The sequence below is a fragment of the Plectrocnemia conspersa genome, unplaced genomic scaffold (assembly GCF_051122295.1).
Source record: "Plectrocnemia conspersa isolate PC_06_02 unplaced genomic scaffold, ASM5112229v1 ptg000004l, whole genome shotgun sequence".
NCBI lineage: Eukaryota > Metazoa > Arthropoda > Insecta > Trichoptera > Polycentropodidae > Plectrocnemia > Plectrocnemia conspersa.
This window is the reverse complement of record NW_028277168.1, coordinates 1,139,462-1,167,442: the sequence shown is the minus strand read 5'-3', so window position 1 is coordinate 1,167,442 and position 27,981 is coordinate 1,139,462. Positions and strand designations below refer to the sequence as shown.

The 27,981-nt window shown below is 30.4% G+C and overlaps 2 protein-coding genes across 3 annotated transcripts in view; one reads left to right on the top strand and one right to left on the bottom strand.

The window, feature by feature from the left end:
* The first annotated feature begins 766 nt into the window (after positions 1-766).
* The window catches only part of crm (cramped chromatin regulator), a 59,352-nt gene continuing 32,137 nt past the window's right edge, over positions 767-27,981 (top strand). The window contains exons 1-2 of the mRNA XM_088184671.1: positions 767-849; positions 1,029-1,171. Of these exons, the coding sequence (XP_088040797.1) occupies positions 1,049-1,171 (123 nt within the window). The 5' untranslated portion in view covers positions 767-849; positions 1,029-1,048. The remainder of the gene's footprint in view (positions 850-1,028; positions 1,172-27,981) is intronic.
* Positions 4,104-12,445, bottom strand: LOC148235566 (lipase 1-like). 2 transcript variants are annotated; one of them, XM_088184677.1, is made up of 9 exons: positions 12,250-12,387; positions 12,022-12,139; positions 7,416-7,544; positions 5,599-5,788; positions 5,430-5,541; positions 5,127-5,367; positions 4,726-4,884; positions 4,430-4,654; positions 4,104-4,367 (listed from the first exon to the last, which is right to left on the bottom strand). In XM_088184677.1, the coding sequence occupies exons 3-9, from the start codon at positions 7,512-7,514 to the stop codon at positions 4,185-4,187; spliced, it is 1,209 nt and encodes a 402-aa protein (XP_088040803.1). In that variant the 5' UTR covers positions 7,515-7,544; positions 12,022-12,139; positions 12,250-12,387; the 3' UTR covers positions 4,104-4,184. The 2 variants fall into 2 exon arrangements, with proteins under 2 accessions (XP_088040803.1, XP_088040805.1); XM_088184679.1 differs by lacking the exon at positions 12,022-12,139 and having other exon boundaries at positions 12,250-12,445.

Genomic DNA, 27,981 nt, shown 5'->3' with positions numbered 1-27,981 from the left:
TATTTGTATTTATGTGTTGGTAATGTGACTAAAAGAAGTTGGTAATGTGCAAAGCTTTCCGGCATTTACTGCCTGCGCTCATGCGAGCATTAGTTGCAAGCCCCAACTAATATAATCAGATGCCAGACTACTACTGGGCGTCAGTTTAAGTTCCAGCATCATGCTAGAGCCAGAGCGAGCGTTAACACCCGCACAGCCTCATTGGTATTAGCCCCCAACGAGGTGGGCTCCCGGATGCACATTTAGACTAGCATATGACTAAAACCAAGTGTAGCTGTATGCGTGCGAATACCGACCGAAAGCCGAGTGTAGTGTCTCTTTCTAGCATTCACTCGTCTCTTACTAGGCGCATCGCTGCCGCTCGCGCCGACTTTTACTGTCAAACCAAACAACCTAACCTTTTTTTAATGATATTAAAAAAAGATGAAATTTAAAATAAATCAATACAATACATTAAAAAAAAGACAGACTTTTACCTATAGATTCCCAAAGTTCCGTCTTTTCGCATTTTTTCATCCCATACAAAATTCTCAATTTTACTTATCACTATCGATAACAGGAAAGAATATCTAATGAATTGAATATTAGATTCAAAGTTGAATATCTTAGCTAAATTTGTAAATTTTAGTTACGTGTTATAATTTAGCTTCGACGTTAAAAGTGATATGAAAATTGAATGGCCGAATTTTGTGTTATTGTAATTGCGAGGCGTTTAAAAAAAGTTGGCGTTATGGCCGCAGTTGTTGAAATTTAAAAAGGACGTGTTGTGTCAAATTTGTGCGAGCGCCGTCAGATTCACTGCGAAGCGGCGCAGTGGACGGGGAGTGGCGGGGGCGCCGCCTCCCGCAGGTGAGTCGGCCTTCGCCCCCCTCGCTGATTTGACATTTTCATCGCGGTTTTCCGACGCCATTTTCATGTTTGTTTACAAACGTATCGACTCGAATATAGACTCGATTGCCACTCATCTCAGCGATTCATTGTTCTCATCGCACACTCGATGAATTAATTATAATCTATTTTGATTTCAGATGGCATTGCAGTTTTTAATATGCTTCAAGAACCGACGAAAAATGTGGAACTGTACCATGAACGATTTATGCGTCCGTTTGGAATTGGGGAGCACTTGAGCGTACGATACGTATACGAAGCGCTCGCGATGGAAAGCGACAAGGTGAGTCGCATTTATTTATTATCATCCTAAACATACGAGTAAAATGTATATAAAAGATTTAATAATCTTATTTATGATCCCAGCTAATGAATCCCAACGAATAATAAAAAAACCCCATAACGATTTGTAGTTTCTTCTTCACTTGTAATTTAAACTGCAGATCTTTATTTTCATTGCCCTTCAAATTTGCAATTAATTCACACATTTCACTTGTTTCATGTTTGTCGGAATTGTTAAGAAATTTCCTTCAAGATTAGTGTTCGTTTGCAGTGTTAGGTTGAATAATTTTATAACTCAGAAAGACGTCTTTTTGATGTTGATCTGCAATTGTTATTTAACCATTTGACTGCATATGGTTATTTTATATAATTCAAGGCTAAAAATCACTTAAATATTTAAACAATTTATGTTATGGTATAAATAGGTTCTCACACAGTGGTGGATTTACTTCGCAAGGGATCCAAGGCGATACAAATTTCTATTTATATACAAATATTCAAAACCTTTTTAATTAAAACAGATATTTTTATATTGTATTATAGCTTTTTTTGCGTGTGCACGTTAATATAAAAGTAGAAATAGCAACTTTGTATTAATAAAACTGTTCGGTGAAGACCATGACATGTTTTTTTGCTCGCACTTTTGTTACTGCTTTTTTATTTATGTCTACTGATTTTAAGAAGAACGGATTTAATTGTTTTGTAGTTAAAGCGCAAGGCAGAAACTGCATCTGCTCTTGCTGACAATGTAGTATCACTAAGTCCTTTTATATTTTTGTGATTCGAATCACTTAAGTTATTAATCAGTAGATTCCACCGATGTGTTGTTTCAGTGAAATTATATTGGAATACATTTTTAGTGGTAGATATCTATTTTTACCATTGAAAATGTAATTTATCTGATAAGTGCCAGTAAAATTATATGATTTCAATTTTTCCATATGTAGTAATATATACATTTACATACTTATCATTATTTATTTACATGCGATGTATACATTTTACAGTGAATGCTTATTTTTCATTAGTGAAGTCCAAATACATTTTCTCCCGTAGATATGTATTTTTACTAACGAAAATATAATTTAACTGTTAGCATCCAAGTACTGAGTACGCTATGTTTTAAAAATATTATAGCTATCCTTATCGATATTACTACTGACTTTTGATATGAGAGTATTGGCCAAAGTATATTTAAACAGAATTTTGGTCAGTAGGAGGGCGCAAAAACAATTATCACTTCTCAGAAGTCAAAAATTCACGTCAAAAGCAATAAAATCGTGTCAGTTATGAGCGTTCCCACTGCAACGGGTCGGTTTTATTGCTTTTGATGTGGAGCTTTGATTTCTGAGATGGAATACTTGTTTTTTGCGCTCTTCTATTGGTCAAAATTCGGTTTAGATATGCTTCATTCCATTCTCACATATTGTAAGTCCTAATATTTTAAAAGTCTTAATATGCACGCTAGATAAGGGAGCGTTTCCACTGTGACGGTATGATTTTACTGATTTTTATTCTAAACGGGGACTCCCTTGAATTTGGCCAGAATAATGCTCGTCATTTATTGAGCTACTGCGAATCTTAATGAAATGGAAATATTAAAAAATACTTTTGCCCCATTTGATCATTTGTTTGCGCACATAGGTTCACAAAATATAGATTCACTGATCTGGAGCAGTGAATTTATAATTCTATTGTGTGATATGCTTTAACCAACTAAGTTGGAAATAGTATACTTCTACTAGTAAAAGTACACTTTCACTGGGGAATTCAGATTCCCTGTAACATATATATTTATTATAAATAATAATGGTCGAAATTTTGCCCCTTGCTGTACACCTTTAGATACACTTTTTTCATTTATTTTCCTTCGTGTTTCTTTTTCTAAAATATTAGGTTTTATTGATGTGTAAATTATATAGGTATACAAATAAACTATTTTGATTCATTTTCAATAATTTTCTGTCATTGTATTTAATACTACACCAATAAAACCATTGCCCTTTGGACACAAACCGGGTTTTTAGTCAGTTATGGATAAATGTAATGCCGTAAATATCGTTTGAAAGCAAGAGAAAAAAATAAAATTCAAATGAGCAATGTCAATGGAATATGATGGATGATGATGCACATCCTGCCATTTCTTGTGAAATCAGCAATATAATATGCTGTAGAATCATCACATGATCATGGGCTTTCCTTCAAAAAGTCACAGAATATTACACCTACCATACTGTACCAAACATAGAGCGTTGTTTTTTGAGATGATTTAACACTGTTCGCAGTGAACATAGTCGGAGTCACTTGTTTATTTTTAGAAGTATAAAGTTATTGGTATTATAAATTGCTATTTTTTTAACAGTTTCAAATTCATATAGGATTTATGCAATTTTATAGGTACGCGTTATTATCATACAAGTCTTTGATCTCGTAGTCAGTCTTGGATTTCAGACACTTGTAGCTGGACCAGGTTTCGTGTGAAGTAGAATGTGTCCGTTTTCTGTTTCCTAGATCGGCACTCGGCGTAGCTACGATTAGTGTGAGTCTGGCTAAAGTCTGAAGTAACTGATGGAAGTGTATTCCAAAAGTTCGCGCTTATATACTCTTTTCAAGAAAAGAGAAGTGTTTTGATTTTTCCTACTACCGATCGATTTAGTCAACATTATTATTATCAATATTAATTTTAAAATATTAATTCTTTTGCATAACAACTATTATTTAAACAGCTGGAGATTTGGCAACGCTAACAGAGGCTAATCCAGTTATCTGCGTAAACACATTCCATGAACTTTGTCAGCACTTGAATTTGTCCCTTTCGGCACAGTGCATTATATATGTTTATATAGACATTGAAAGATATTTAATACATAGTATGTTCATCTGTAACTCAGAAGAATAATCAGCATTGGATATTATCCCACAGAATAGTCTCGTTTCAGTGTGATATTTAAAATGATTTATTTTCATTAAAAAATATGATTCTCTACAATAAAATAATATCATTTACACTAATATTAATTCAGTCCATTTGTTGCTTTGTACAATTTTGGTATCATTTCTATGACATAGTCATTGACCAGTGATTTCACATCCTTCGAATAAACAAAATCGAAATGATTGAACTTTTTATAAGGCAGCAATTTTCGAATCAGCATCGGAACTTTAGATTTGAGCTTTCTTGATAATCTATTTGTAACCTGAAACGATAAAATCATTAATAATCGTGCTTTTATCTGATCTTTAAAGCATTTTATCTTACCGCTGGCACTGAAAGAGAATCTCTTAATCCGTAAATCAGAGCAGTCGGAACCTTGTTCATTGTCAAGTCGTATTCGGGTGGTTTCTCCTTTCCGTACGCTATCATGTTTCGCTCAGCGCCCCAATCGAACGCTGAGAGAGTACCCGTCATTGCCACCTGACCGTAATGTTCAAGTTGCTTCATCGTGGCGGGCTGCAGCTTCATAAAGATTTCCAAAGTTTTGTCCTAGAAACATAGATTAATTAGTTCAAATTATGTGTGCATTTAATCGATCAGTATATTTGAAACAGAATTACCCGATCGATCTGTTCATAATCTCGGCCTGTTATAAAGAACGTTACTGCGTAACAAATATTGTTGTAATTATTATCGGAACTGCAGAAAGTCAATGCCAGTAGACGTTGCAAAAAATCATTGTACAAAATCGAACCCACCTTCAGGTCTTTTAAAATTTCCTTAAATATAAAATAGGTCAATGTTTAGATTATTTTAATTGATATGCATTGAGGACACCTAAGCGAAAACGTTCATGTCAGATGTGGAAGGAGAGCAAGGAAAGGAGAGATCTCTGAATCGATGGATGCCACTGGTCACTCAAAATGCAGAAGCAGACTGAATAGGTTCATTGAGGACGTAGATAAGAAATGCAATCATTGACATTAAAGTTTCTGCTTTATGCTCAATTATTATAACTTACCAAAACTCCGAATTGCAGAGCTATATTCGCTACAAATCTTGGTGTAGGACCTAGAGATGTCACAGGGGCCAGTGCTACGAAAGTAGCCACCGATTTCATCACATCCGGCCTTTTATTACAAGCTATGAAGTAGCTGGTCGTGCCCATGGAATAACCTATATAATGCAACTTTGGTGAACCCGTCACGCTTATCACCTTCTCGACCATCGTCGGTACGTCGTGCATTCCGTGTTCGTCGAAGCTGTATTCTTACTCATTCATTATATACATAATTTTATATTAATCAAATGAACATGCTAATACCTGAAGTTCCAAAAACTGTAGTCGTTTTTATCGAGAGTGATATGCGAGGTGTATAAATTTCCTCTCAGGTTTCCCAGCCACACGTCGTAACCGTTATCTGCTAGAAGATATCCTGGAAGTATATGGATTCTATAGATTGAAATAGACTTAAAATAGTTACGATCCTTACCTAAACTCCTATCTGGTCCCATTCTTAAATAATCTTCAGCGCTTCCGACTATACCGTGAATTAGTAAAATCGGCAGGGATTGTGTCGTGTTTTCGTTTTTTCTCATCCTAAATATTTTTAAAATATATCCGTCGTCTGTTGTCGCTGAATACTCGTTTACTATGTATCCGTATTGTTCGACCATTCTTGGCTATGTTTAATTAATAATTATAGATATAATTTAATATAGTTCTAGTACACATGCAGTATGATATAATATTTGCATCTAATGTAAAAAATAATTAAACAATAATTGCATAAAAAAATGACGAATCACTGACAGATGTCTATCTATGTGATTTAAAAAGCATCTCAACAAAAAATATGTTTTTAAGATACTACAGATCTTGAAAAGCCTGTATTACTAGGTAAAATATAAAAAAATAGAGTTAGTATTATATCATTATAAATAATTAATGGGCGTTTCTGGGTTTAGATGAGAAGAAACGGCCTAAAGAGGTATATCAAAGGTTATTTCGCACTTGTGATCTAGCGACATTGTTTTTCATACACTAGAATATATCAGATCACTCTTTGAATTTGTGCCATTCTATTACAATATCAGTCATAATATGTGAGGCATCGTGTTTCGTACTTTTTTTAATAATATTATTGAATACTTTTTCTGATAGTTGAGGATAATGATTCAAATGTCATTTAGTTTATTATTTTTCTTGGGAAACGAATCAAAAGTAGTGGTCAGAATTTATATTAGAAAGTCAGAATTTAAGCGGCCAAAATAAATATTAGATGATCAGAATTTATATTAAATGGTTAGAATTTAAATTTTAGTCAGATTTTATATTAAATGATAAGAATTATTTTGACAGATGGTCAGAATCATTTTTTTCAGTCAGTATTTATTACAGTTTATTTATAATGAATAGCCAGTATTTATATTATATGAGTTGTATTTTAACCCCAAGGCCATTTTTATGTTGACAGATGGTTAGAATAATAACATAGGGTCATTATCAATATGTTTTAGGACCAAATTGTTTGGTTGGGCATGCAACACTGTCAGATGTCTATACAACAAGCCAAGAGTACTCTCTGCCGCCGCTCTGTCGTTATTCCCGCTTCTTTCGACGCTCTGAATATCTTTGCGTCATACATGCAATTAAATAGATTCATGGGGTGTTCAAAGTTCTGACCATCGCTACCTGTCGAAAAGTTTTGGTGCGAGTGAGATATTTTATAAAATATTTCTAAAATAAATAATTTATTGCCCATTTATATTAATGAATGTTATAATATTGTTTTAATTCACATGCTCGTCCTATATTTTTATTCTAACCATTTGATATTTATTCTGACCCTGAATAAAATAATTATGACTAGGCTGTTAATAAAATTCTGACCGAGATTTGTTTTTTATTCTGGGCTAAAGTTGATATAAATTATGACCATTTAATTTGTTGCCTAATAATATTATTGGATATTTTTTCGCAGTTTCATAATCTTTAATTGATTTAAAAAATTCCACATTTTTTTTTATTTTTATTAAATAAAATTTCGATCTATATGAATAAAATAATAATTGCTTGATTTATCGCTACTCGGCCAAATTAGCCTCGATATTATCTATTGGGCTAAACTTTGCTGACCCTTGTACTAGTTTTTTTTTACTGATATGTAACTGAATCTAAGGCCGCAGTTTAAGTTGTTTATCATCCAATTCAGTAAACTATTGACTCATTACCTATCTGCATTACGGACTTAGCTAAGCATTGCTTACTATTATGTGTAATCATAAGAATAAGAAACAGTTAACCTACCATTATGATATGCACTTCTTTCGGTATGTACATATTGATGTTCGATTGCGAAGAAGCAAATGTGATGCATAGTAGAAATACTTTTATTGTCCATTCCATCTTGAAAGGTCGTTGTTGTTTTATTGTATACTAAAATAAAAATTAACCAGTTACTATATGTTTATTTACGGCATAAAGTAAGATTATTTGCGCGTAGGTGTATATTTTTTACAAACAGAAAAAATAAACGTTAACAATTATTAATCTCGTCAATATGGGATAAAGAAGTTTTTGTACTTTTTGTATATGATTAATTCTATATACAGCTAAGTTACTCGGTGCTGAATCGATTAATTCTTAATCATTTTTTACTATTATTATTAATAAATCATTGCGTTTAAATTTACATATGAACATACATGCATGTGGACTCTTTCCTGTCTTCTCTCGCTTTGAATCTATTTTCAAAGTTACCCTATGGTCCTTATTTTGTTGGGCACCAAAATACTTATGAGATTACGTTTCCTAATCTAACCATTCTATTTTTTGCTCGTTAGCTTTGTCATAGGTGCTATAAACTAGACGTGGTTTGATAATGGAATGTTACCAGTTTTATGACCATTTACCACGACAAGAAAAATCTTTGTTTAATTGTATTATTTAAACTTGAAGTGTTTCATTGCTGCGGATTTCGCTTATTATCTAGCTGTCAAATACATTTACAAAGTGTGTGATTTTTTATCATAATGCATCGCAAAACGGCTGAAGCAGTCGTTTAATGTTCTTAAATTAAAAGCAAAAAAAAAATCGTTTTTTTATTTCTGAAAAACATAGTCGATTAGGTTATTATTTCAATGCCTTACGTGTTACAATCATTCTGATCAACATATTATAATAATTTATTAGACTTCCGCTTTGTGCGCAAGGGTTTTAAGATAAACTATTCTAATTAGAAAAATACCGGTTAATGCTACGATTGAAGTTATATTCTAAATAAACAAAAACATTCAATAAGCTGATTTATAACTACACGTCACTTTCAATATAATATCTATTAAATATTAAAAATATTTTTTTTAATGATTATAATATTTTTTTTTGCAGCAGAGTTTTCGTTTTTATTGTTGAAGTGATGTAAATATTTGTAAGTATTTTTAAATACATTTTCTCACGAATACTACTTATTAAATTAAGGGTTTCGTGACGCAACTTATTTAAACAAGTTGCAGTTTTTTTAGCGCTTTAAAGTATATATGGGGAGTCAAGTTATTAATTCAACTAATAAGATATTAGTTGAATTAATAACAGTTGTCCGCTTCAGTCTCAATTCAAAATCAATGGCAATTCGTTTATATTCGCTAGAAAATAAAATTCAGCGAATTTTCAATCATAATGAAATAATAAAGCATTTGAAATCATTCTACTCGCATCGTCCTATCAATACTTGCCAACCGCGTGGAAGCAAGCAGACGTAATAGTTCTTCGTAAACCGAATACGAGTCCTACGCTTACTTCTTGTTACTTGTCGCGCATAAAAATGATGCAAAAAATAATAGTTAGTAATATTAAAATCTTGCTTGGTTAAGAATCTGGATTTAAATGTTCTGATTCCATCACCAGCACAATAGATTAATATCCGAAAGACCTGAGTTCGAATCCCATATAAACCTTTGTGTTTTTAATTTTTTATTGATTCATAATGAGATGTTATTCGAATCGAGCTGTTACATACACAGGAGCAGTTTGCTTGGATATTGATAAAGCTTTCGATCGCGTTTGGCATTCACGCATTATATATTTAATTAAAGTCAATTTACCATTTATTTTAATTGAACAAATAAAATCGTTTTTGAATTGTTGAATTTTTCAAAAAAATTTAATCTCGTCGAATCCTTGCTATTTATAATATTTATTAGTGATTTTACAAATAAGTTGCAGAGAAACGATTAATCGCTTTATTCGCTAACCACACGGCCATTTTATGCTCATATAAAAATCTCATATATTCCAATAGATAAGACTTCAAAAAAATAAAAAAAAATAAAAAATGGTTTGCTAAATCACTTGTTCAATTAAAAAAATTATAGATTTGCAAAATATTTAGGTCTCAATCTAGTATTTGAATTTTCGTGGAAATTTCAAAGAATTAAAACTTCAATAGCAAAAGTAAGTCGAATATTAAAGAATTTTTTTTATTAATTTTTAAATTTCTAAACTAATTAATAAATAATATATATTATGGGATATTTAATTAATATTCATATTCTATAAGTTATTAATATGAAACGTCAAACCTAGTAAAAAATATATGTATTGTATACACGATAAATTAAATAAAAAACACCGCGATATTAAATCTTATAATAAGGCGGTGATAAAAAAGACCATTTTATAGTATTACATATAATAAATATTATATAATAAGAAAATAACAAATTGCTTATTGTTTTTGTCGATATGATCAATGCAAGGTTATTAGTGCTTTGAATTTAACTAAAAAAACCCGACATGTATACGAGTTAACCCTTTCTATGCTAGAAATAAATTTAATAATTAACCACCGTTGTGACATATTTTCTGAAATCATATTTTAATTAGGCATTAAAAATCTACTCATAATATTTATCTGATAATTAATTGTGTTTTTTTGCTGCTCAGTGTTGCCATATAGTGAATTTCCAGTCCAGGTCAAAAGCAATAAAATTGTGCCATCGCGGTGAAAACGCTTGATTTTGAAGTCTTTTTATAACAATATTATGAGTGAGAATCGAATGAAGCATATATAAACCAAATTTTGACCAATAGGAGAGCGCTAAAAACAATTATCCCTTCTCAGAAGTCAAAAATCCACGTCAAAAGCAATAAAATCGTGCCGTCGCCGTCGCAGTGGGAACGCTCGTAACCGAGCATTCCCACTGCGACGGCGCCGACACGATTTTATTGCTTTTGACGTGAATTTTTGACTTCTGAGAAGTGATAATTGTTTTTGCGCCCTCCTATTGACCAAAATTCGGTTTAAATATACTTTGATCAGCCCTCTTATATTATAAGTACATAGTAATATCGGTTAGGATAGCCATAATATTTTTAAAACATATTGTAATATCGAAATGCAGACAAACTACGGGGTAATATGTGATATGTGAAGTCTGTTTGTACTTATTCTTCTGCTTATTTTGAGAGACGAGTTGGCTTAGTTTGAATATTGGACTTGTCCTAATAAAAGTTCTAAAACTATAACTAGTTTTAAAACTTTCATTAAGTTAGATTTGGGTTTGAACAGCAAATAGACGTTTCGTAACTGTCAAATTGAGTTTTATAGACATTTTAGAGTAGCATATTAGCGCCAATCAGTTAAATTATATTTTCGCTAGTAGAAATATTTATTTACTGGTGAAAATGTATTTGGACTTTGCTAGTGAAAATATAACTTTACCAAAAATACACATTCACTGTAATATTTACACAGTTGAAATCATATAATTTATATGTTCACCTGTAAAAATATATAACTACTGGTGAAAATGTATTCCGTTATGATTTTACTGAAATGACATGTTTTAAAAAATATTTTCGAATAATTGAGAATCCTATTAGGTACGCAAGTGGTGGGTTTAAACTGATAGTTATAAGCACTACTTGTTAAATCCTGTACGCCACTAGCGATTTTTGTTTTAAAAAATAGTTGTAGGGCGGCACATCAACTGTTAAGGCCATAATGTTTTGAACGTATTGGATCAGTGAATAAATACCCTTTCACTGGTATTAACCAGTGAAATTATAAATTAATTATTTAATACATTTTAACTGGTCTAGTTAGTATATTATTGTTCTAATTAGTTAACATCAGGCATTTTAAGATTTTTTAAATATTTATCAGGTAATAATCATGTCGGACATCGTGTTTCGTACATTTCATTTTTTTTGTTGTAGTGGAATTTTATCTAATTTACTACCGTTGGCTGCAAATTGTTTTCTAACATTTTTTTTAAAAGGATAAATTTTATTTTAATTGCTAAAATATAGGAAAAAATTTGCTGTCTGCCATTTTATATAGGTAGTAGCCAAATGTCATTCACATATCCTTGCAATTAACGTGTTTTAGCATTTGGTGTGTTTTTTATTATTATTATAAAAATACTAGTTCTGTTTTATGAATCTGGAAACATTAGGTGAGACATGACTTTATAAATATGGTAATATTTGAGGTAATGTTATGCATGATTTATGGTCTCTTTAAATTAAGATATTGTTCAAATGACTTTGTCTATAATTGAACAGACGATTGCAGAAAATAATTCAGTTATATTAACCACAATTATCTTGTAAAAATGTGTATTCGAGATGAATCAATCCTCAATCATAAAAAAATCATATAGCTTATAAAAATATAGGGGAATTGATAAATGACTAAATATATTAAGACTTCGTTCATGTCAATATAACACATAATAATTTTTACAGTTTGTGTATGAGTAGTATACATTTAACCGAAAAAATGATACATATATACGATAAAACAATATGCGGTTTACGTCTATCAAGTAGTAGTTATGTATTTAAAAAATCATTGATGTTATTATTATTAGTACATGTAGTATTTTAATGAAACTATTGCTTCACTTACTTGCTATTATATCATGGCTTCACTTGCTCAAATAATATATGAATTGTACTTTTGTAAAGTATCTGCTAATGTCATGATGTGCAGCAGTGTCCAATGTACGATTGAATATAATAGTATTCTACGCAAAATTATCAATTAAAATTCGTATAACCTCAACTTTTTTTGAAAGAAAATAACACTCGGCAAACGTAATTTTTTGCTCAACAGAAATTATTCGCACGGGCTTACCGTTTTTTTGTGGACCTTCAAGTACTGAACTTCACCGCCCCCACTTCTGGGCCTGCACTGTGAACTCTGAACGTTTTCAGCGAGCGCAGCAGAGTTGAAACTTTCAGGATGTTCAGTTTCAGAGTCCGCTTGTCGGCTTTGGACGCTTCGTCCGTCTTCATATCAGATGTGGAACTGTCGGGCATCTCGATCAGACAATATTATAACCGTCGGCGGATGACCGTCGGATTTCAAGTTCGTCCGCGGCTTCTTAACCCTTTGGCGGTGTTGCGAAAACGCGAACTAGTCTTACGCACGTAGTTTTAGTGAAGCTAAATCACGATCGAACCGGAAATTTGGGACATTTTGACGCTAATCGGGGTTCAAGATCGTTCAAATTTGGTGGAAGTAGATGACCCCCATAAGAATCAACTTTATTACCGTATTGGGGTGACTTTTATATTACTTAGGACATTCATCTCACGTATTCAAATTCAGTACGTAATTGACTACATATATGGATTTTGTATATTTATTAAGAAAATAGTCAATGGAAATTTATATTTTAAGATTATAATAATCTCTAGTCTATCTAAAGTGTCCATTTTTTTAACGTATCTTTTTATCGATTAACACTTATTTAGATCTTCATAAATGATGAGCGTGTTAATTCATTATTAAAATAATTTATTTCTCTGCTTTACTAAAATTGAATTAACATGACTAAAAACAGCTTCAATAATATGCGATTTATATAGTCACATTTATAAAGAGTTTTAGGTTTAAGATAGACGCTGACTATTGACCTGAAAGACCAGGTTTCAAATCCCATATGTATTTTAATGTTTTTAAATTTCTATCGTGTATGGGAGATCGGAATTTGTGATTATTAAATAATTATAATTCTGATAAATCATCAGAGATTCGGTTTATCTAGATTTTTCTAATCTCACAGATGAATATCGTGATGATTAGTTAAAAAATAACTGATCGTGTATCTTAAGTATTAAAAATTATCGAATATTAACCACTTCTCTGTCACAGTACTTTTTAAAAAATGACTCAAAGATGCCTGGCACGGACCCACCCTTTCCTATGCAGCCGTTGTAAAACAATTAAAAACATTCGTACGTAGTTAATTTTTAACAAAAAAGGCTATCATATTTTTTACGAGAAATTTGTAGATTTTTGTGATGAGAATTCACAAAATGAAAATTCGGATTAAGCTACTGTCTCATAGAGAATATCTTAACTGACACTACTTTTTGTTAGTTACAGTCTATGATTTCAATTTCTGCTTCTGCGGTCTTTTACTTTCAACTGCCAATAGTTCGATGAGTACATCGTAATATTTTTTTGAGTGATTTTTGAATAACTTTTTACCATCGACACCCAATCGACCCGTAACAATGTTATACAACCACTTTTGGAACTGAATTAAGGTAATCAAAAATCTAAAGTTACAATCCTGGAAATAGGCGAAAGCCTAATGCGTTACACAGGGGTGCACCAACGCGTTACACAAATACAATCAACAACTATCAAGTATGTAGAGAGACGTCAGTCTGGTTGTCTGCTCTCGATGCGTTTGCTCGTCTCTGGCCCTCTCGCCTCGAATCGCAAGATCGTATAAAGTGTCAGACCTTTTATATTATTGAATCACAAAATGCAGAGATCGGTTGGCCAAATTGCTCCGCTTATGAAATAGGTTCACGCCTTAAATAAGTGAAATTCGCAAGATGAACACATTGCAAAGGTCGTTAATACAAAGCAGGTAAATGAAAATGTTGGTTTTTACGCCTATGGACGCATTGTCTATTGCATATTTATGCACAAAATGGTAGGTTTTCTTGTTATTACGAGCTTGCTGATGGAACGTTACTCAATCGTGTTATTTGCTATTGCCTTTTGTCCAAACGAGTTGTTATTATCATTTCAGCTTACAATCAATGTATAATATATATCACTATGCACGACCTAGCTTGATTTTTATTTTAATTATTCATAACGTTATTCATATGTGAGATTATGAAAACTTAGGAAAACCTAATCTGTGACATTCGATCGTAATTATAATTGTATAATATTCACTAATTCTGATATCCGTGACACGATTGAAATCGAAAAACGCTAGAGTACAAAAGGGATTTACCGGTTTACACCACTAATTTATTGCACTGGTGATATTTTATCAAATAAAAAGAAACGATTTAATGCCAAATAATTTTAATGGAACAAATGCATATACCTTTCAGAATTGCCAAGTGTCACGTTGTCACATTTTCCAGATATCTTTGCCAGCGAAATTATTTTATAGTATATGTGAAGGTGTTTTAAGCAGACATACTTCCGTCGATGACTTTGGAGTGACAGGCAGTGGAGATTTTTTAAGCATAGGGCGTCGATGATGCTCGGCTTCGTTATGCGGAGCGTGTGTCACTTCAATAATTTATTGGCAATTCGTGTTTACAGTATGCTTTATCATCTGGATACCGAGTAAAGCAAAAAACTCATTGCTAGAGAGAATTCAAAATAAAACTCAGATATCTCTACAAGAATACGGGTCGTATACGTATTTGTATCCAATTGCCTTTTTTTCTAGGAGCGTTGGGATATAGATTATTGCATTCTCAGTGTAGCGTCTACTTAATACAGCACTTTTTAAGTTGTTAGGAGTGGTGTCAACAATCCGTCAATGCTCGGTGACTTTTGACTACGAGCTTTAGAACGCCCTAGAGTTGCGATCGCGTCCCTTATTCTTACCCGTCGCTATGAGGATAGCTATGAGGAACAGGAAATATTATGTTAAATGATGCTAGGTATCTATTTTAGATGCGAATCATCATAATTGTTTTTTTTTATTAAAAAAAAGTATTGTGCAAACCTTTGAATTCACCATGGTCAGATTCGTAATAAAACATATGAAAAATAAATAAAATATCTTAATTTCACAAATATACAATATTAATGACCAGTGGTTACACACTCGTCAGAAATGTGGGATATATTTGAAATATAAATTATATGACCTGCTATTCTACTTATTTTACCAAAATATTTTTATTATTTATTTTTACTTGAAGAAACTGACGCGGCATATTGAATCGCGTAGTGAGAAATTGTACAATTTCCATTAGAACTTAATATTATGTTTTAATCAAAATAATTTTAAATTACGAATCTTATAAAAAATAAATTAATTAGTAAAGGAATGGCATAAGTGCGCGAAAATTTAATGACCTTTAATAGTAGGAGGTTTACCTTGGAAGTTGTGTGCATTTTACCATTTTAGGAAATTAGCACTTGATAAATCTACATATAGGAAATATTTATACCGACTCAACAGCCTTTCATAATTGATCGATTCTCAGATAAACAATTAAGTTTGGCAATCGGTGTTATTTATTAATTTATTGTGAACTATTTATTATCAGAGAATTTTAGGTAAATGTTAATTTAAATACTATTTATTACGCAGGGTCTTATGTCACAATTTTTGGATTATTTTAAAATTAAATTAGGACCATCTTGACCTAACAGGTTACCCCCAATGTGCTATTTCAATGTAAATATAATAAAAATAATACATAGTAAGAAAGAAACAATATAAAAATATTAAATATTAAAATTTAATGTTACGAACTGGACCAGCTCAATGGAACAAGAGTATTGAGGAGCCGGATGGCGACAGCCTAAGGGGAGTCGGCTAGCGTGGACGTTCTGGCTGTAACGGGTATCAAAGAGGACGCGATCGTGATTCTCGAAGACATTTCTGAACCCAAAACTGGAATTCTTTGAGAATAGTTTAATTGTCGACAGCATAATTTATCTGTTTGAAAAAATGCTTAGCGACATACATGCCAGAATTCAGCAAATCATATTCCAACTAGAGGTTTCAATAAAATATTCGATTATTCGCCTGATTTTCAGCTATACGAATATTCGTTTATACTATCTGGAATCAAACTTGAAAACAATCTTAGAATGAAACAATTTATATTCTTGAGCAACATTTTCTTTCAATATACCCGAGTGACTAGAGCCGCTCCACAGTCTATGATCCTTTATGCGCCTTTGTTTTGTTTCGAAGTGTACGATAATGAGACGCTTCTTTTCAACAAAAAAAAGCTTTTACACATTCGAAAAAAAATTGTGAATAGAATGTTTATTGGCGGTGTCTACTATGATCGAAATTCGCAGAATTCGTTCGTTGAACGAAATAAAATGTTTTAAAGGCCCACTCTTTATTATTGTTTAGGACTTATCTCAAAAATAGGTGTGCGTAAAATATTTTTGTGAAATTTGTGTAACGTTTTTGTATTTGTTGTTTCAAAACCCAGAGATTTTATTTGAATCAGTTCAATAATTTGATGGCGGTTAATTTATTTCAATCTATTTAATTTATATGCAAATTTGTACAAAACAAAATCCGATATTTATGTATATTAAATTCGTTCCAAACATTATTAGCTATTATATATATATAATATTATAAATTCGATATAATTATGTATTTTGTCAATTTTGTTAAATTAATTCAATCACAGCTTATTCTAATTCTGGTGATTTAAAAAAGCAGAAATGACGTCCATGATCAAAAAGTGTGTAAAACAATAAATTAATCGTTTTACTTCTGACTTCCTCACTGATCAGTAATTCACACAGCATTATGATATGCATATTTTTGCTGAAATGACGTCCGTGATCAAAAAACATGTAATAATAATTTAAGCATTTTTCTTTTGCATCTAACTGATCAGTAATTCGCACAGTATGTTTTAGGTATATTTTATAAAGTACAGATTATGATTAAATAAAATAATTACTATTAACCAACAATTATTTTTTTTATCAATAATGAATTTCTTGCACTAATTGGTTAAATAAATTAATATCGGTAAAACAACAGATGTAATGCATTTGTAATATTTTAAATCATCTGCACATTTTTAATTGCCGTATTTATGTTATTAATAAATAACGCGAAGAGCAGTCATAAGAAATTAAGTAAAGGTCATTTGTTTTTAGATTTTTATAAAATTTACTGCAGTTTTTCATTGATTTTGATATTGTCATTAATTGGACGAATCCCACTTTTTTCAATATATAAATTCTTCAAAATATTTTTAAATCATTTTATCCCTGTAAAACATACTTCAATTTATTATTCAGCATAGACGTCGATTGCATCTGCCCTCTTTTTTAGCACCAAACGCGCGCAGAACTCCTTTAGCCTAATATTTTGATAACCGTTTTGAATTTTTTCTACGCGCAGTTCATTTATCGTTAAACTTCATTCAAAACATTTTGTTATCAAATTGTGTGTGATTTACTCATAGTTTTACGCCGAAAGTGAAAAATGTTTACTGATATTCAGATGTAATTATAGTGTCAGTATCGGACGGCGGTGTTGAATTCGTAATAGTCCAGGTTGTTAGAAAGGGTTGTAGCAGATTTAGTGATAGTAAAAGTAGTGCCTCTTGAATTGCGAGTATTTTATTTATTATTTCACAGAACTTGTAAAAATCATCTCTAATGAAACATGATTTTGTCTTCCGGGTGGTTCTTTAAAACAAAATCATTGTTGTCGCTTCCCGATGATGATGAAATATAACGAATAACTACTCGTTGAGGGAGACAATGTGTATTGTTTTGATGCATGCTTTAAATATTATAATACATTGTATCAATAGTGATAAAAGATTAAGATATTTTGGTTATTGCGATTCATATTTGTAGTTTTGGAAGCATTTCGCGGTTATTATTTATGTCTTACTTAGGTGATGAATAAGATAATTTCTTTTGAGGTTTGTCTGTAAAACGTATTTGTTTCAACTTTTTCTACTTCTGTTTATGGCAAAAATAACCCGATTTAAAAATTTAGAAAATTGCATTTTATTTATTTGTTATTTTTTGTGTAATTTTGCGAACCACGCGTTGAGAATCACATATTTATAAAATAATTAGGTGTCACCAAGGCTAACTGAAACAATAAATAATACTAGTTATACTATGTATTTAAAATATAAAAAAAACCTACATCATTTTATTAAAAGCTGCAGACCGGACCACATTTCAGTTTGACGGAATGCATATATTTTTTATTTTATTGCAATGACCTTTAACACTTAACATAACATTTAAACGACGTTGTATGTTTAAATACGTTTTTTGTTAGACTTTTAAAACGTTTAAAAATCTTCTCTTACCTTACGAAGCGACATTTTCTCGGAAAATTCGCGAGGGTCGCCCCCTTTCCTTTTTCGTCGCCGTTCGATTATCCGGACGACTAAAAATGCGCACATCCTTCCGACAATCACATTCATAGCTGATTATTCTCACAATTAACTTATGGTAAATTATGATCATGGTACACATTAACGCTCAATTTGTTTTTTAACCTTGCGCTATTATTTTTTTTGCAAAACCGGTCAACTAGCTGTAAAAAAAGCGTATGTATCTATAAAAAATGTAAGTGTCGGCTATTACACGCATTATCATTGTCATAGTTGTGAAACGTTGAAAATTATCAATGCCAGTAATTAGATTAATGGGTAAAATATGCACGTATTAAAGATGCGCTTGTGACTTCATCAGCCTTGTTTGATTAGAGGTTAAGGTTGCTAGCGGTGGTCGGGGTCTCCAGTTTGAAACCTATTGTTTATGCGAAATTCGGTAATGTATTACAATAAAATGCAAGAAATCAAGTTTGGAATATTTATAACCTTGTATTTTTTTCTTATGAACAAGGACTTCAAATATACATATAACATTTATGTACATCTTCTTAAGTGTTTATCATTAATTAACACAGTATAGACATCGTCCGAGGAAATTAGTGATTGCGTTTTTTCGCTTATAATTTCATAAATATAACCTTCGATTTAAGATCAAGTTTTCTTGGATTTAAAGACAGCTTTCGAAATAATAGTCAAAAAAATGTTAAAGAAATTAGAAATTATAGGTATAAGTGAAATAGTTTAATGATGGTTTATAAATATTTAAAAAAAGAAAGCAAAAGTTAAAATAAATTATGCTTATTCCAAAGAGAAAATAATATCTCAGTGTACCTCAGAGTTCCAAATTAGGACCATTGCTGTTTAACATATATTTTAATGGTATGATTAATAATATTAAAAATGTAAAATCTGTTTGTGAACGACACTAATTTATTGGATAGTTGTAGATAGCTTAATTAATAAATTAAATATAATAGAAAGAGGGTTTTAAAATAATGTACTTATAAACACAAAAAAATATATACTTAATAAATTAGATAAAGCGATGTTGCTAAAATTAAAAAATAGGGCAATGAGAGTAGTTTTAAATAAAAATAGATTTAATATTTGTAGAAGTTTTATTGATAGATCAAAAAATATTGAAAATTAGTATTTTAATATTTATTTATAAGTTAGAAAATAATGTTACTAGAGTATTTCAATAAATATTTAATAATAAATAAAGGTGAACATAAATTTAACACTAGAAATAGAGACAATTTAAGGATAGTTATTATCAATAGCTTGCAGATTAATTGTGTTATGAGAATGCTTATTATCATAACTCAAACAGCTGGAGATTTGGCAACACTCACATAATATCCGGTATAACGCCAGCGTGATAAATCAACTTTTTTCGCTACAAAAGTAGCAAATATTGAATAATTTATTTTTATTACACTTTCAGCAGGTAATTACTAAAAATTAAGTCTAATGATCGATGGGGTGGTTCGGACAGAGAAATTACTGATAATTTGTTTAATCGTTCATCATACAGTCTTGTTGTAATATTTTAAAATAAAACTAAATACTCGTAGGAAATCTCGTAGGAAAAAATATGGTATAGGCAAAGATATTTTGTTTGATATATAATAAGTTTTGTGATGCAAATGTGTAGTAACATTTTGAATTTCATGACACATTGGTGCTTAGCATATTATGAGGGAGTACGATGGTACCCGTAATTGTATTCTAGTGTCTTTTTTTCTAGGAAAGTTAGAATACATTTAACTCCATTCTTGGTGTAGTTTGTATTTAATGAAACACTTCTTAAATATGCTAAGGGGTGGTGTCGACAATCTTCGGCGATTTTTAACTGCGGGTTGTAGCGATTACATTCTTCTATTTTTTACCGTTGCGCTTGAAAACGCTCCTCTTACACAAATATGTTTTCAGCGATAGCTACGAGAAGCTGGAACAGTTTATGTGGGATGATGCACTTATATATTAGGTGCGCGCCACCATCATTAAAAAAAATCTTTATTAGTTTAATTAAATATTTCGTGTTATTTTTAATACAAATAGGTGTATGTGTAGGCATTTTGATTTCTCGAGAAATGAGAATTCTCGACTTCACTTCTCAAATTTTTGGAGAATTCCCGAGAAATTTTGTAGTGAAATTTTAAAAAAGTATTTCAGATACATTATTGCATATTATTTTTAAATTATTTGTTTTTTACACTACACTCTGCAAGGCTGAAAGATTTTTTCTCTTATTGTTGCGCTAATGATAAATTTTCAATTTCTTCAATGGATTCTAATGATTTAATAGAGTCGCGAGAGTCCTTAGAATTCGTCGAGCTATTAAATATACTGCGGATAAATTCTTTCTCCATTTTACCTATTTCTGCTTTTGAAGAACAACTAAAGAAGTCATTCATTTTTTGACTGGTTGCAATATTCTGGATTTTGCAAATATGCAATTAATGACATCAATGTCTGGTTTCTCCTTCGGCTGTCAATAATAATCGTGAGACAATGGTCAATAACAGATGTTGCTACTTTACAAAAACAATATAAAAATAACCTTTTTGGTTTATCAAAAAAGAAAAATAGCTCTAAATCTGGAGCTGGTTCTTAGATCACCAAAGCAAAGATAAATCCGCCGGCCGGTTAGAGTAATAGAAAGTCGACAAAAAATTGTTGCTCATTCAAATACTTTTGATTTTTCGAGAAAGTATGCATTCTTTTAATCATCTGGAACGAACATATTCGAAAAGGTTTTTTTTACTTGAGTGTCTTATTTTGTTACTTAATCAAAAAAATAAAGCGAGTTCGAGTGTTCAAAATATGTAAACAATTTTTTATCATTCCCAGACCCCTATTATGAACATTCCAAGAAATATGCATATATAGTATGAACCCGCCTTTATTTATTCAGCGTTATAAAAACGGCAGTGGTTGTAAATCTTTTAAAAATATTCGTACAAATTTAATTTTATGTGATAAAAGATGCCTTATAAAATTTCTCAAAAAATGAGAAATTTTTATTTACCATTTTTCGATATGAAATACTTGTATGTAATCAAACATTTCTACTAACGGGCATCATAAATTATCTTTCTGTACTTACTGAACTCTTTGCACCGGAATACGCTCGTGCGTTGCGTTGTTGCTGAATAAGTTTTATATATGTAATTATAAGTTGTCAATGCAAGTCATAACTATATTGTATTAGTTTAATTTTTATATTTTTGACACATTATTCTGTACAGTATTTCATTTACAAAATCAGTCGTTAAAAGTCGCTTGTAAAATGTCTTTATTGAAAATTCTCGTTGTACGGCTCAATATTCTGTGATAATTAATTTAAATAAATAAATTATAGTTCCTAATAAATAAATTTGATTGGGCAGCTCTAATATCTGTTATTAAGATAATACAAATATTATTAATATTTAGATGAAAAATTTTTTTTTTGTATTTTTGTCCTTGTAACTTGTAAGGCTTTGAAATAAATTTGACAATTTGAAAATTTTAATATAAAAACCTTCAAGTTTTCTTTACAATGTAAGTTTTGTATACATACGAATGTAATGGATGCTTTATTCTAATATCCATTTTTTGCAGTAATTGTATAATTGTTTATTGACGATATTTTACTGATTTTATTATTAAAATAAAGTTTGTTCCATCATATTTTATTATCGAACTCTTGTTTATATTTACAGAAGGATTAATAGTTCTGTTAAGCAGAAGATCAACAGGATGACATAAATGCATATCGTTCAATATCTTGTTTAACATTGAACCATTTGCAAGACGGCATTTTATCATAATAATAATATTGCATCATGAATAAATTAACGTTAGATATAATACTTGCGATTATTGTAATACTCGGTACAGTATCTTACATTGAAATCGCACGACCTTACGTTCTAGCGTCAGTTAAATAAAATCTGTGTCCATAGACATTTAGCACATCTTACTTAATTGCACCTAGCGACCTTAGCGGATACTTGGATCGATTAAAATCGGGGCGCCGATTTTTTGTCCAATTCTCCTATCGTCTGCACTAGGCTCTTGGTTAGAAGATTTCCCAAGTCTTTGGCTGTCCAAAAGTCCAAATGGTTAAATTTCTTCCACGGTACTCTCCTTACTTCTACGGTGGAGTGTGTGCCTATTAGTACTTTTCCGAGGCGCATGATTTGCTAAAAAATATTTTTTATTAAATATAATTGATCGCAATCGCAAAAAATTCAAGGTTCAGTGAGTGTTATAAGTCTGGAATTTCAATGTTTTTTTAGTTGAATTTTACAATAGAATTATAAATATAAAACCAATTAAGATGTTATGTGCGTAAGCTTTTTTATTGCTATTGGATTGTGCGATATTTTTCAAGATTATTTCCTTATATATTATACAACTTACGTATTTACTTTTGCTTGCGCCTTAAATAAGTAGTAGGCGTCTGTTTTGTGCAATGCATTTAATAAACCGCGCTTTAAGCTCATTTTTTTGCGGTAACGCAATCCGAAATTATTATTTTTGAGTAATCTGAGTTTTCTGAAGTATTTGGCTATTTGAAAGACACGCGGTTTTGTTTTTTTAGAGTTAATGCATATAGGAAGTCGTCTTAGTCAATTAATATAGTACATATATGGTCGGACAATACATTGATACTAATATGGGCTTTTGATTTTGAATACAAAATATTTTTTATGACTAGTGCGTATTTACAGTTATATTTTTATATTTTACTCACTTATTTTATTATGCGTAATATTAGTGAGTTTGCTGATTTTTTTAAATCTAAATGTAAAATTACAGAATTTATTATATTTGTTCTAATTGCGCATCAAAGTTTTCTTTAAATCAAATATTAATTAATTGCTCGATATTATCTTTAAAATAATCCCAATAGATGTAAATGGACATAGTTTTTTATTATTTAATTTTAACCGTGCACCTTCCTATGATGTACACTGAGTGTACATGTCATTTTATTATGTGAATATCTCTATAAATATTAATTATTTTTTTTCTTTATTACCGATTATTATCAAACCCTTATAATTAAAAAAAATAATTTAACGAATAAATAAACAAATATATAACCTAGAACAGGGCTTGGCAACCTATGACCCGTGGGTCACCAAGTGACCCGTTTGGTGATTTGAAGTGCCCCATTTTAGTTCTGCAAATATAATTTTTTTAACGTGTTACGATGTCACGACTAGACCACATATATGGTTGTTAGGACCAAAAATATTCACTGACCCGAATAGTCTTTTTAATAGTCACATTTTAATTATTTTGACCCGCAGCCAAAAAAGGTTGCCGAGGCCTGACCTAGAAGCGTAGATGTAAAATACATATTCTGAAGTGGAGTTTAATTGAGACATTATTGTGCAATCTCGTCCATTTTTTCACAATTTAAGTTCCCAATCAGGTGTAAGATTTGCATTTTAAATTTTATAGGCTCCCTTATTATATACAACTTTTTGACACCCAATTTTATATTAAAAAATATGACCTATTAAAAATGAAATTCCATTTCTTCTTCTGGCGTGAGAATCTCGATTCAAATTAATGTTATTTAATTAACTCAATGGAGATGTTTACACTTTTCTGTGTGAATGCCCCAGGCAACAACTAAATTGCTCCCTCCTCCATATAACATGATATGATATAATACATTAAAATATAATAATCAAATATTACTTCACCGTTAATTATCTTTCGCGTTTAATAAATATTTTGCAATTTATACTAATTCAAATTAACTAACTACGTAGTGAATGTTTGTCTTATTATAATTGTTCTATAAATTTACGCATTTAAGACATAAAAAACAGCGGCAAAAACAACTGTATGGTGACTACAGAACAAGGAATAAAACAGTAGCTAACCAAAGTGTGCATATTATTATGAGTCTTTCATAGAATCGCTTTATTATTAGAGGAGCTAAACATTAGAAATATATTTCAATGCAATCCCTTTTTAATGAATGAAAAATTATTATCACTATATATTTAAAAAAAAAATAATAAAATATATTGCAGTTTTAAACATATTTTTTTTAGGACCCAAATGCAATTGACATTTTGTCGAAAATAATTTATAAGTAGTTCAATATAAAAACATTAAGTGTATTATAGCATTTATAGGATTAAACAAATAAAGGTTATTTTGAATAATTTTGGGTGTCCTCTAATTCTAAGTGGTATGTACATTCGTCAATCAATTTCAGATTTTTTTAGCAACGTTGTTTGAAACTTTTTGTAGGAAATGTTTCGTGTTCCACTGGAGCTGACAACCGCCTGTCCTTCTTGTAATACATGATTTATCAGCTGCGCACTTAGTTGTAGGGTCTAATTGATATATTTTATTTTTCGCTCATTTACAAATAATTATATAATAATATTTTAATTTGGTTATCAATCGTTAATATTCACATTCTTTTCATTTATTAGCGAAGAAATATGCAACCAAACATTGGTAATCAAGAAAGAGGATTGAATCTATTTTTTCTTACTATTATTATTTCGTAGTAAATCATTATTTTGTTTACTTATTTGAACATGTAAACTGAGTGTACATCAACGGAGCGCGCGGAATTTTTGCACCCATGAGTATTTGTAAACCGATGTATATATATATATAATATTTGTTATTAATGTAATTTTATTTACATACAATTTATTTATCCAGAAAAATAGTTTAATTATTTAATTGACTAGTAGTTCTTGAAAGTTTTGATATATTGAAAAAAAACAAGGAAAAAAGTTATTTTTATAGTCTAATAACATATTAATGCATCTCTTGATTAATCGAAAGGTCGTAGGTTAGAATCCACATTGTTTCAAAATAAATATATATGAGAAAATCCTTTTTGGAGCTCGAAATTAATATTTTAATTATAATTCGGATAGATAATATCAGTTATAGCTGACAGCCGTGACCCTAACTAAGATTTAAAAAAATGAAATTATGACGCTCCCTTTTAATCGCCGCCCTAGGCGTTTGGTTAAATTCATCAGTTTATCGGCCATGAGTACATATACAGAATATTTATTATATTATATAAAGATTCTAATTTTAAATATTAGATATTTTTAGAACACATTTTTTTAATCAAATGTGATGTATGTGGCAAGATCGTTATATTAATGATTAATGATTATATTGTGAATAAATTTGACAACATTAGAAATGTACTCGTTTTGAATTTACAATAAAGTACCAAAAAATATATATCATAAATAATTAACACTAGGGTCACACCTTGGACACATTTTATTAATCAAAACTGATATTGATCATATTTTATTTGCTGTTCATTTGACGATGATGTAAAAATATATCGATCAATTCAAACGCTCGATTAATGCCATAGTTTACAATTAAACCTTAATGGAATAATACATGTAAAATAGTTAGATTTTACAAGACTCATGATTAGGATTCTCAATTATTCCTTGTTTCATAACACGACTTACGCAAAAAATTGCGACGCCTACCTGTTTTTCGCGTGGGCCTTTCCAAGATCATGTTTCCTTAACGAATTCTGCGAATTTCGATCATAGTACATACGGCCGATATTATAACTAAAGAAATCATTATGGTGAAAGATTCTGTTTTTTCAAATATTTAATTAATGACATCAATGTCTGATTTTTTCGATTATATAATTTCTCTTTAATTGACCGTTGAAATTTCGAGCTTAGCTCAAAATTGATAATTTACAATTTTTTTAACAAAAAATTATCACCCCTTTGTCTGTCAATTTTAATCGTGAGACAATTGTCAATAACAGCTGTTGTTACTTTACAAAAACAATACAAAAAATCTTTTTTGATAATCGAATAAACGAAATAGCCCTAAATTCTAGAATCACCAAAACCGGCCGGTTTGAGTCATAGTAAATCGCAATTCAAATACTTTTGATTTTCCGAGAAAGTGTGCATATTTTCAAACATCTGGCACAAAATCCCTTCGGAAAGGTTTCTTATCTGAGTGTCTTTTTTATTACTCAGGCAAAAATAAAATGAATTCTGTGAATTTCGATAATAGTAGATACAGCCGATGATCATTTTATTTTAAAAGCATTTTTGTTGTTGAGAAGAAGCGTATCAAACAAAATAAAGGTGTATAAAATCCATGGGGTTTGGAGCGGCACTAGTCATTCGAGTATATTGAGAAAAAAATGACTACCTGTGTTGCTCAAGTATACAAATTGTACGCATATTTTATGAATATTCGAATATTCATACAGATAAATTTCGAATATTATACATAATACTATAATATGGACCCTAGTGTTTTTCAATTTACGTCGTGCTTGGGAGATCAGAATTAGTGTTCATTATATTCATATCGGGCGAATAATCGAATATTCGATTGAGAACCCTACCCGTGATCCAATTTTATATAATTATTTTTTCAAGAGACGGTTAAACGTTCATGGACAAAATGTTCACTGACATAATGTATACGACATAACGTTCACGGACAAATTTTTCACGGGACGTATTATTCACCTACAAAACATTGAAACGTCCAAAAACGTTTTTATTACGGAAAAAAGAAATGTTCAAGAAGTCGATGAAATGTGTGGTGACGAAGAATTATACATTGTCATTCCATATATGAACAAATATGTGTATATATATATATAAAATAAGTACAAAATTTATCATATTTTTTTGATTTCTTTATATTGATAAAGAAATCCAATGAACGTTTTATTTATTTTTTTACTGAATATATTTAGTGTGCACGATTTTTTCCTTCTTCTACCTTATATAATAAAAATATATAATTTAGACATTTAAAAAAAAAATTAGCGACCGATACTTGTATTTAATGTCACTATGTAAATGTTTTTTTTCGAAACAAAAAATTGTTTTCGAACGTTTTGCTGTGTGAGAAATTTGTCCGTGAACGTTCTGTCGTGTCCATTAATTTGGTGAGCGGTTTGTCATGGAACCGACTTGAACATATAAATTACTCTTTTACTCAAGATTTAAACATACACGCCCAATTAAATTGCTGCATTGTATATATAGTACTTGTTAGAAATCCAAATTATTACATTTATCGTTAACTACTAGAACTCCTTTGATATATTATAGGAGTATTAATTTTAAACATAAGATTTACTTGCATTAGTTAGTTGCAGGGTTTTACTCAAACATAAATTGAATCAGATATTTATTTTTAAAATATATAAAATAATGTATTTAATAGTTATAGTTAATATAAAAGTACCCACTAGAGTAGACATGCGCCAATAAAATTTATTTTATATTGATAATAATATTTCCATTTACTGAATGAAATTTGCATTCCTGAGATTACATTGGTTTGGTAATTAATACGTTTTAAAAAAAACTTAATTTTAACCGGAATCTATCCCACTAATAAAGCTTTAAATAAATTATTAGTTTTTCAAAGATAATATTTTTATTGGTTTGCGAACTTGCTAAGTTATATACGTTACGATTATATATGTATTTATAAAAAATAA